General features: G+C 43.8%; 1 protein-coding gene across 1 annotated transcript in view; it reads left to right on the top strand.

Annotated features, from left to right (window-relative positions):
* The window catches only part of CD83 (CD83 molecule), a 290,744-nt gene that overhangs the window by 185,380 nt on the left and 93,351 nt on the right, over positions 1-12,013 (top strand). The window contains exon 4 of the mRNA XM_085607099.1: positions 2,992-3,113. Coding sequence (XP_085463225.1) covers positions 2,992-3,113 — 122 coding nt within the window. The remainder of the gene's footprint in view (positions 1-2,991; positions 3,114-12,013) is intronic.

The raw sequence follows: 12,013 nt of genomic DNA, 5'->3' as shown, positions 1-12,013 counted from the left end.
GCCCTTTGCGCAGCTGGTGAGTCACTTAATCCCATGTTAAAAGTGACGCACTGGTGACGCAAGGGGCTTGTAGATATGCCCCTAAATTGATGGGTTGATCCTCCATAAATTAAACTGCGACTATTTAGTTTTGCGAAAATGAGTTGTTTAGTTGATGCGGCGCTCTTCAAAAGCACCAAAATCCAGATTCCAAAATTGCTACAGTGTTTATGCAAAAAAGAGACTAGGTTTAGTGGCCTATATGATTCGTGACATGAAATACGATAATGAATACTTCTAAATACTTCGGAAAATTCCGCTTACCAAATGTGACACTGTCACGCCTGTTTTACAAACATTCCTTTGCCCGTGAAGTTTCACATTTAAACATCATCGGTACGGGCTAGGAATTCACATCATGCAAAGTGGTAATGTTTACAACAAGGCGTCCGTCAATGGGTGGCACCGAGGATCAGAGGCCCACCGCCTTTCTCCGAGGCAGAGCAGAAATGCCTCGGAGAAAGGCAGCGTCCTTTTCGGATTCGGGGGCGTGTTTTGCTGTTGTCTCCTCCCTGAGACTTCTCGCAAAAAACACGCCCCCTGATCCGAAAAGGACGGGGCCTAATCGGAGTGACTGACCTCTTCTCCAGTGGCTGGCCAGCATTTACGAGGCCAGCCAATGGAGAACAGGGGAGAAGAGGGGCGGGTTCAAGCCCCTCTTCTCCAAGTCATTAAATCTCGGAGCGAGACTGCGCAAGCGCAGCCTTCGCAGCCGAGACCTAAAAATAGGGGTGAACAGGGCAAAAGGATGAGTTTCTAACACTGCACCAAATATATAAACCACTAGGACAAAGAAGAGACATAACGAAAACAGGGGATGTAATACACCCAAGCCAACTTCTATGGGTTTTTATTTTTTTGCATATTTATATAGCGCGAACTCGACCCGAAGGTATTGGAGCGCTTTACACGAGCACCGTATTTACATTACACATTCAGGCACGGGGAGATTACGTGATTTGCTCAGAATCACAGGATGTGGACGCGACCCCGAGGCTCGAACCCTGGTTTCCCGCACCAAAGTCGGCAGTTTCAGCCGACGGACCACTACCTCTGGTTGGCTGTCTGGGGCTCAGGCAGGTGGGTTGCTTCGCGTTGGTGAGCCAAGGTCCGAGCAATTCCATTGTTTTTTGTTCTTTTGTTAAAGACAGCCTTCATTTCAGAAGACTAACATCACCAGTGCGATACAACAAAAGGGGTCGTTGTACGGTACCAGGAGCGTCATGGGAAAGCACAGGACAGACGCTAGCCTTCAACGGTGAAACGGAAACCTGATCGGATCAAACAGATATGACTGTCTCGACCGAGTCTCTTTCACTTTCGCTTCCGTTTCGCGCCTACACAAAGAAGGACTCTCCAGTGTGGGTGTAGCGCAGACGCAAACGGGGAATCGGTTACGTCCTTTTCATAGTAAGTAGGTGGTAATTCCCCTTCCAGTGCACGGGGGTTCCCCAGCCTCTGTTGTCGATAGATTGAGGCGCTCAGTGTGTGCAAAGTACAGACTCAAGAAGACTGCACCAGCACACACATGGCTAAGAAGACGCGCGGGAGCTGGCTACTGAACGGCCTCGTGATGACGAATGGTAAATATAAAAATATATCTGGAATCTGCATTATATAACACATCTCCATCTATTGGTCCAACTGTGTTTTTAGTGAACCATATACAGTGAACGGGCTCCGCTCTATATATTTTCATCCTAGCAATATCAATACAACTATTTTCTTTTGCATGGACGCAGCTGATTGTAAATTTAGGAACTGCTCCGATCAACAACAATCTTGCTGTACAGTATTGTTCGTTACGTTATATTATGCATGGGGGCTGTGGCGTAACGGCCAGAGCTTGCCGTTTTGGATACTGGGGAACTAGGCGCGATCCTCGACATCGGCTCAACGTCCTGTGATTCTGGGCAAATCACTTGAACTCCCTGTGCCTACAAAAGTGAATGTGTCCCTATGTAATGTAGCTGGTGCTCACGTAAAGGGCTCCAATACCTCCGGGTCGATTTCGATCTATAGAAAAACTTCCACACAAAAAAAGCCACCGTGCCTCTCTTGGAAAGGCGCTTTGGGAATCCGGACAACAGACGCGTGAAATGTGCGTATAAGCACCCCGTTCAAGCAATGACTTCTTTTCTTTGGAACACGGTTCGTAACTTGAACATCCGTTTGCTTGAACCGTGTAAAAGATTAGTTTCTGACAACGGAATACTTGTTTTTACCCTGTTTTAATTGTCTTTAGTAAGGGGTTGTGCGCTGTGTACTTCTGCAGACAATCATTTCTCTTGCTCCATCAGCTGGAGAGACTAACAGCATCTGGGCAAAATTGTCACCACTTTTACGCCTGAATTCAGCAATCAACAGGTGAAATACAGGATGCTAACTGTTTGTTGTGAAGCGCCAGGGGCTGGATTTCTGACCATTTGTAAGATTTTAGGCGATATTTTATGTGTTTGAGCAAGAACCACAACTTTTAATGAAATCTGCACATTATGCAGCTTTGTGTGAATATTTGACAAGCATGGCAAGTCCATCACAGCACAAAGGTAAAAGACATGGCGACTTGCAAGTATTAGCAAAGTCAAGACATTTTCGTCAGTTTTAAGCCTGGAAAGAAAACGTAAATATCCCCAAAACACTCCAGGGAAGTACATCGTGTTTAAAATGGGAATTCCACCTTTGTCACCTCCAAAGTACTCTTAATTGGTTGTTTTCCATTTTTCCCCACCAGTATTTCATTCCCACTCTTAAGTGGATTCCACTGAATTCTCACCTAAATATTAAATTCAATTTATTTGTCACGTCATTAATAAGGTTTAGCCTCAAACAAGTGGAATGACATTCAAAATTGTAGACGTATAATTTTACTGCTTACTTTTCCAAAAAGTTAAGTGAAGCTCTACACGTTCTCAACCGCAGTCCAATGCGTTTCCTTCTGTTCCCTGACAGTGTGCTGGGTCTTGATCCGTGCTGATATAGAGGTGACAGTGCAGGGGGGAGAAGATGCAATTCTGCCCTGTGGAACCCAGAGGCAGCCTTTTCACAACTATACCCAGATCACGTGGTATAAAGTAAGTGCTTCATTTAATGAAAGTATTGCATGGAGAAGAACATTATTTTTCCTCTGAACGTTGTTTGTTTCTGCTATGTCTTTAAATGTACTTTGTTAAAAACAAATAGCTTATTTTTATTAGGTCTGGGGTTACCCCATATCTTTAGAATTTTACTAAAATTATTATATAAGTTTATAATATACTTACAGGGGCTATCAGTGAGCCCTCTTCATCCATTGGTTTGTTGTTGTTTCATTCACATTATTGTTTTACCCACTACATCATTCAACAGAGGGCAATCTGTGAAACAAACCAAGCATTGGCAAAGCCAAAAGACTGACAGCCAGCACCAGAAGTATAAGCATTGCCCAGGGTTATTTTAGATCTGGGCGTGTGTTATAAATAGGAGTGTTGAGGAAAAGGTTTTAAAGTTTTTATTTTGCTAGAAGATGTTACAGCAGATTCTTGTTAAAGGGATAGATATATCTGGAGGCAAAATGAAAATATACGAGAGATCATTTATTTTGTGTGAATATTTTTAAGAACAAAGGGCCTTGTTGTAAATGCTCTCATTGACCAGTAGCTCACACGACACAATGTGAAGCCTAGAAGTTTATTTCAGATTTGGGATATCCCAGTTTCTTACCTACATTCATTTTGGTAATTGGATGTTAGTCTGTATAAACTCTTTGCTGCCAGTTTCTAATGTGTGTCTCTTGAATGCCATTATATGCTTCGTACACCTAATCCTTATTATACTGTTGGGCCGGTTCTTGCAGTCGTACTTCCTGAGCTGGTTTCTTTGTGTGCACATTGAATAGTAACAGATGCATAAGGCTGCTCCTTATATGGTGAATCGCTGCAGATTCTGAAAGTTTTCGCTTCCACTCCACAGTATACACACCAAGTCCCAAACACTAATGCCTTGACTGGTAATGTGGTCTTGGGATTGCCACACAGAATCGTGTTGCAGCTCGCAAAACTTTCTATTGAGGAAGGCCTTATGATGAGTGGGAAGATGCTACTGGAGGAAAAGTAGGTATCTGGAGATAGGGATATGGGAATCTACTCAAAGGCTGACCCTTTGCACCACAAAGTGTGCCTGCTGATTTCATGATGTACAGTGAGTAGTCTTTACTACCCATAATTGCTAACTCTCCCTCACCCAAGGTTTAGTTTGCTGTCTTGAAAGTCTTTCTGCTCACTGGGAATCATTTGAGGATATCACTCTCAACTGAACCTCCTTTTTTTCTGATAGGTAGCATCTGAGATGACACGGCCGCACAACTTGTGCAATTGTTCTACTCCACCTTGGATACGGTACAAATATTTTTTTTTACACTCGTTGTCATCATCACCTGATAGGTGCTGGTGGACGTCAGGCAGTGTAGGCTGTTTCTTGATGCCAGTATACATTGGCTTCCAGGCTTTCAGAGTATAAGAAAGAAGACCAACCACCTTGGATACCCTCAGATTGGACCAGATCCTTTAGGAATATCACCTGTCCCCATATTAAGGTAAGTAGGAGGTGTACCTGAAGATCTTGGTGGGTCGGGCCCTCTGTTAGTCCACCTTCATTAAAGCCTGTAGGCTGTTTATGTGTTTGTTGCCACCCCCCTAACCCACGGCTCTCTCGGTGGGTTGTAGAAATAATTTGGGACGCAGACGCATTCTCCCAGAGGGGCTGGGCTTAAGATGACTTCCAGTTCAGACGATCCCACTTTCTAATTGTTTTATAGAGGTTGACAGTAGCGGCTGGCATGCATTTAGAGTGGTAAGGCGGGTGGCACAGAAATAAAAAATACAAAAATGGCACTTACCTTCAAGACTTGCCGCACAACGTCCTCCTCTCCTTGAGGCTCCAACGCGGGACCCTGGAAACTGCACTACCTAATCCTGCGCTGCTCTCACAGCATGAGAGAAGCATCAGGATTAGTGGGAGCGTCCTCAATCAGTGCTCAGAGGAGCACTGGAGGCCTGCACTTTTCTGTAACCCACCTGTCTTTGACAGCAATGTTAGAGAAGTTTAAAATGCACATCTGGCCCAAGGGACATGCGTACTATAAACATGAGTGCAAACCTTTCTGCTGCCACTCAGTAGCAATGGCCCTACCCCGTCCTGACACTGGGTTTAGGACGGGTGGCTGAAAAAGAAAATGGTAATAAATAAACTTTATTACCATTTTATTTTTAAGCTCTGGGGCTTTTGGGGTAATTTTTAAAGCGGGGAAGGGCTCTTCCGCTCTCACAGAGGAGCCGCCCCTGGCCACTGTTGAGCCTTATATATTAAAGATGTGAGCACAGGCGATATTGTAGGTGTAATAATAATTCTACATTTACTCATAAGAAAAGGCACAAAAATCTTTCCAGTAAGACGCCTAGCAAACACACACATGCACAGAAGCGTGAACTTGACTGCATCTGTGGATCCAGGCCAGCGTCTTCAGTCTATGCATGTCACTTTTATAAAGAAATGTGCATCCTCCTGACGCAATGATTCTCTAAGCACAAATCTTTATCAAGCAAACAGACAGTGACCAAACATTTTAACATGTATTTCCAGTTCGTTGATATCTCATATCTGAAAAGGGGTGATCAAATGTTCAATACAGACAAAGAATAGATATTGGGAATAGAGGGGCTGGTTTTTAACACTTTCTGTCCATGTAAGTCAGACGTGTAAAAATAGTGATATCTGTTACCAGATATCAGAGATCCTGATTCACAAAATGATGGTCTATGGCATTTTATGTTAGAAAATGACACCCGAGACTGCCATACACCATCCAAATTGATGGACTGTCCACAGTCCAAAAAATTGTTTCATTTCAATGTGATATTGATATTGAATTGCCACCACGCTTATTATAGTTCTATAGATTAAGGTGCTTTTTTCAATTGGGTGGTAAATGGCTCAACTTGTGTCAAAGGAACCCATTTGCTAAGAACCTAATAGTCTATCACCTGTGCTACCAATATGACCTATTTGTTTTTCATTTTGTTAGCTATGGGCGTATATCTCTGGAACGTTATTAAAGAACTTGCCAAGGCGCTGATTTAGCACCAAATACTGAAGCATCTCTGATTAATTGTAGAGTAGCTTGGGTTTTTTGTTTTTGTGTTGGTATTTTTGTTACATCCGCTATACAGGAAGTGACAGCTACAGCACACAAGGCAGAGTGGCAAAAGGACATAGATCCAGCTTAGACTCTGTGTACTATGGGAACTTCCGTATAGTCATACAACTTCAGAGCACACGTTTACGACCAGGTCAGGGGAACCCCCTGGAGAGATCAGCACCAGTGGGTGCTGTAAAACAGAAAAAGAGAAAAAATCCCAGCCTGGACAACCCTCTGACAGAATCGTGTGTGAGCTAAAGAGAACCCCAGAAGTCTCTGGTATGGTTTAGAAATTTGCATATATGGCACACAATGACTAAGAAGGGCAGGGGCATTGCAGAAGGAGCAGAAATGCGTCGGGTCCACCCATGAGTAGTTCCACACTTACTCTCCTCCCCATAAGTCCCACCATAACCAACAATCAACTTTGTTTTTGCCAGTCTAAATCTCCTGGGCCCCACAGGGAGGGACCGAAGGAGAGAGTTGCCTGTGCTTTAAAAATACCTGAAGCTTTTACTCCAAAGCTTTGGCATGTGTAAATCTTAGTTTACTGAAATATTGATTGTCTTGTAGCGGCACATTGAACAAAAGGTGTGGTGACAATCTGAAAGACCTTCTAAGAGTTTAGGCCAAAGAGTACTTTGTAGTTTAGATTGTTCGAGTAAATGGGCTAAGCAAAGGGCTTTGAATTGCATTGTTTGCACTATTGGTAGCCAGCGGAGAGCCTGGCAAGCCTCCGAGGTATGGGTAAACATTCGCAATTTGCAGGAAATTCACAGGGAGTAGGTTCTAGTGATGCTGAGGTTTGCTAAGCAGGATGTCTGAATGATTGACTGTTTGTGGAGTTTGAATAGCACATTGCTACCCTTAAAAGGATGTCCTGGCAGGTAAGTGGAAGTCTCAAGTAACAGCTGTTACAATAATCCAGCTGAGAAAGAACAAAGGCAGACATTAGGGAAGGATGTTTGTCCTTAAGCAGGAAAGGAAGCTTCTTCTTTAAGCCCTGTTGGATCAGAAAACATAAAGGAACCACTTAATTGAACTCTGTTTAAAATAAGAGTCTTGATCTAGATGGGTGTTGCTGTGTGTGGACAGCCCAGCTCAGAGGCCCAAAACACATAGTCCGAAGCAGCATTGCTATTCCTCAAGAGCAGGAGTTCTGTTTTCTAAGCATTACATTTTAGGAAATTGTGGCACATCCTGTGTCATTTTGTAACCAAACAATACTTCAGTCTAAAAGTAGATGCCGGTGCATGGATGTCTTGTTTACTGATGATCTGCATATCATTGTCATAAGACATAGCTTTACATATAAATGGCTTGATGAGCTGAGAGAGGCACATTAAAGAGCATAAGAGACAAAAAAGAGCCCATCTCAAAGAATAGTAAATTTGGTCCTCTGACCCAGGTCTATCTCCTGTTGACACTGATCAAGGGTGATCTTCCAAAACCCAGAAAGCTGATTTTTGAAAAGTTTTGCTAGGCTCTGGTAGTCATGTTTTAGGTCAATAGTTAACAAGATCATTACGGTAGAGCTTCTCTTTTCCAGAAGAGGAAAGACTCTCCAATTTTCCATCCATCAGATAAAATGCCAGTTGCTAGATTAGAATTTGACAACTTTGTGATGGTACTATTTAGGCATGGTATCAGTTTACGGAACACCACCACTGATGAAAGATTGAGATGAGATCCTAATTTGGCTTTGTAAGGAGTTCCAATATTTCGGGTTAAATAATTATTTTTCGTTTTCCCATATTATAATCTGTAGAGTTTCCCTGTGGTAAAGTATACGGGACATGAAAAACGTATACAAGAGTAAAAAAATGTATTCCAAGCAAAAATAAATATAAAAATATTTTTTAAAGTAAATATAAATGTTAATTTATTTTACATTTTTATTTTAAATTCACAAGATATAAAATACTTCAGCGCTATTAACTTAATTTTGAAATAAATCTTTAATTCATGAAAATATATGAAATAATATGAAAATTATTTTTCTGAAGTTTAAAATAAAAATAAATGCCTACCTACATTTTTATTGTTTTTTATTATGCATTAATAATTGAATGTAATGTATAGAATTGACTCAAAATAATTTAGTTACATCTTACTCCAATTTTTGTTACATCATTTTTTAAATTTACAATGGGGTATTAAAATATTATATAATTAAATTAAAAACATGTACAATTCTTTATATTTTTATTACCATTAAATTATATGCATTTCTATTTTAACTTTTTAAAATAATGTAATTTACATTAATATTATTATTATTTCCTAGGGTTTTGCAGTACCAGTGCTTGGCCATGTTTGGTGCTGGACTTACTACTGTTTGTTTTAGTAGAAACTTACACTCTGATTTGTGAATAGCTAAAAGCAGTGAACTTACTCAAAAGTGTAAATTACTTCAATTAATTGTGAGAATCAGGTCCATCAGCTGATCTCTCCAGCAGGTCTGCGAGACTTTATGTAAGGGCTTAAAAAATCTGACCACACGTTCGTGCGTGTGCTTTTGTTTTTGTCACAGGCTATTGGCCTTTGCGTGCGTCTTTCTAAGAAAGACAGCACGCAATTAGGCAAAGGCGGGTGCATGTCCCGCCTTTGCTCTGCCCACGGCCTAATGCTTGCGGTTACCCGCATGGTCGCCATCTGTTTTGCATTATCGTGCCCAGACGCGTCCGGATAATTCAAAACAGATGGCTCGCTGTGGCTGGAAACTTAATTATGCCACGTTCAGTTATAAAGAGTAGCGAGTGGGACTTGTATACATACATCTGGAATCCAAGATGACCGCCCTTCAGTGGTAGCAAATAGCGTTGCTTCTCGTCGGGTACAACTGCTTAACAGCACAACCAGGGTAACAGAAATTATTTCGTATATCAGTTAATTCTCACCAATAACACATTTGTTGAAAAACACACCTAATGTGACCTTTTCTCAGTCGTGCTCGTCACTTCAAGAACTTTTTTCTGGTTTAAAAAAGAAACCCTGCATAACAGACACAATCTGTTGTTTATTTAACCTAAGTGGACTGCGACCCAGGGACGTCGTGATTTTAAACCCTGGGGTGGAAGCAGTATTTAGATGGCATAGATATAACCTATCCCTACTGCAACATTTCTCGATTGGAGATAAACAGGACTCGTCGTCAGCGCCCACACTCCTTTTGGTGTCCGATGGTATTAATCAATGGTTTGCGACAGTGCAATAAAACAGAGAGCCCTTTCCTTGCTCCTCTGTAGTTAAACAACTGTACGTTAATAATATTGCCTTTGTGTTGTTTTTTGCTTCATGTATCTCAAAAGGCGGAGTGAAGCCAGGAAGCTGCTCCAGGTCTTCATCATTATCTAACTAACAATGCCTTACTCTGTCATGGGGCACCCTGCCCTACACCCCCCATATTCTACATCTGTGGCGCTAGCCTCTCTTTCTCTGATTCCAGGGTGTGTAAATAACCTGGAGCTTCCGTGTTTTGTGAAACATTCCTAAAGGTCCTGCCTCTCAATAATATTTTCTCTCCAATGCAAACTAAAACGATAATTTAGCTTGTGGTATTTTTTTTTTTATTTACCAATCTGAAATCCTTTGCCCCGCTCACCCCCCCCCCCCCACCCCCCCCCAAAACAAAAATGGCGCCCACTTCTTTTTGTAGGCTTGCATGTGTAATGGAACATATACATAACTACAAAATGACAGCTCCGGGTTACCACACTTTAAAAAACACGTGTTCGCTAAACATGGTGTTCTTTCACGTCGTCTTAGAATGCTTTCGTTTTGAATCTGCAGTGCTGGCACATTCCCTTCAGCTCAATAAAGCACAATGTCCCTGTGCTCGAGCCTGCAACAGTCTGATGCACCGCAAACCGGAAATGTTACTCTCTAAAATAATAGCCTTTTGGACTTGAAGTGAACTTTCCATAACTCGCTTGGGTGGCACATTCCTGTTTCCTTTTATTAATCAATTACCTGCCAGCACATAGTGCACCCTCTGTGACTTACTTTTTGTACTGCTCCAAAACATGTTTGACATTAAGACCGAGATGTGTAAAGTAATTTCTGGACTGTCAATCCTATGAACTGCAAAGTACAAAAGCGCATTAATGATTACTTCTTACAGTATTATACCAAGTTGTACCGGAGCAGGGTGGGTCCTGGGTTCCCGGGGGATGAGGATTTTCTGCCAAAGGCGGAGTTACCAAAGCTTGAGGCTGAAGACGCTGAGGCTCTGCGTCAGGACATTGAAGCAGTGCCATAAAGCACATGGCCAGGAACAAAACCCCAGGCACTGATGGGCTCCCAGTTGAATTTTATGCAGCCTACGCGGATGTTCTAGCTCCCTGTTTGGTGGCACTTTATAACACGGCACGCCGGGAGGGTGCCCTCCCTACCTCCACGCGTGCAGCCGTCATAGTTCCCCTTCTCAAGCGGGCAAACCTGCTTGGGACCGTTCCTCGTATAGACCCTTAGCGATGCTCAATCTTGACTACAAGATCTCAAGCCGCATCTTGACCAGTCGGTTGATGCCCCATATGACGAAACTGATCCATGCGGACCACGCCGGATTTATTCCCTCCCGTAACACTGCGATGAATGTACGCAGACTTCTGCAGATCTTGGGGTCCGACTCCTATGACAAGGAGGAGGCCTGCATTTTTGCAGTTGACATCGAAAAGGCCTTCGATAGACTGGAGTGGCCTTACCTTTTTAAATGTATTGCGAGCATTCGGACTGGGGGAATGTTTTGTACAGTGGACGGCGCTGCTATACAGTGCTTCTACTGCTAGGGTGAGGACAGAGGGCTTGATTTCTGCTGCCTGTGCGTTCTCTCGGGGGACGAGGCAGGGGTGCCCGTTGTCCCCCTTATTATTTGCTCTGGCGATGGAGCCCATGGCTGCTCACGCCAGGTCAGGACGGTATTTTCCAGAGCTATTAGTGGAGGAACGAGTGCAACACATAGCATTATATGCGGACAATCTCCTCATGTTCTTGCCGGACGCTGGAGAAGCCCTACGAGGAGCGAGGGACTTGCTGGAGACCTTGGGGAGGGTGGCGGGGCTCCGGGTGACTTGGACCAATTTGTGTCTATTTCCTACCACGCCGGACAGGATGGTTCATCCAGGGGATGACCCGTGGGTATGCCGGTGCTTGCCAAACTTGGGGACTCTGATCTATCATGCTCCCGACGATCTATTGGAGGGCAATGTGGGGCGGGCAGTGCGCGGAGCGAAAACCTGTTTTGATTTCTGGGGGACTCTCCCATTATCGGTGGCCGGCAGGGTCGCCTTGGTGAAGATGGTCATTTTGCCCAGGTTTCTGTATTATTTTGGGACCCTCCCAGTTTGGATCCCGGGTAAGCTCCTCACACAGCTGAACACTTTGATTACAGGATTCATCTGGGGAGCTGGGAGACGGAGGGTGGCGTTAACTACCCTGCAGAGACCCAGGGCAGAGGGGGGCCTTGCGTTGCCAGACCTGGAGGCCTATTACCATGCCGCACAGCTTCAATGGTTTACGAAGTGGATGGTGGGTCATATTAGGTGCCCGGAGGACCAGGGTGGGTCGGATCCGAGTTGGCACCTTTTGTCTTGTGCGTTGCTATGAGTCCCGATGAGAGGCGCCTCAGTGCCGCCGGATTTGGGGACGGCACGACAATGCTGGGCGCGCCTAGCCAGGAGGACGCATGTCGCGACCCCTTATGCACCTGAGATCCCTTTGCGGATGTGTGAGGTGTTGCTTCATGGGGGAGATTGGAGCCAGTTGTTGGCCAGGGAAGAGGCGGGAGTTACGGCAATA

The sequence above is a fragment of the Triturus cristatus genome, chromosome 5_2 (assembly GCF_964204655.1).
Source record: "Triturus cristatus chromosome 5_2, aTriCri1.1, whole genome shotgun sequence".
In the NCBI taxonomy this organism is placed as follows: domain Eukaryota; kingdom Metazoa; phylum Chordata; class Amphibia; order Caudata; family Salamandridae; genus Triturus; species Triturus cristatus.
This window is presented reverse-complemented; position numbering and strand designations above follow the sequence as displayed.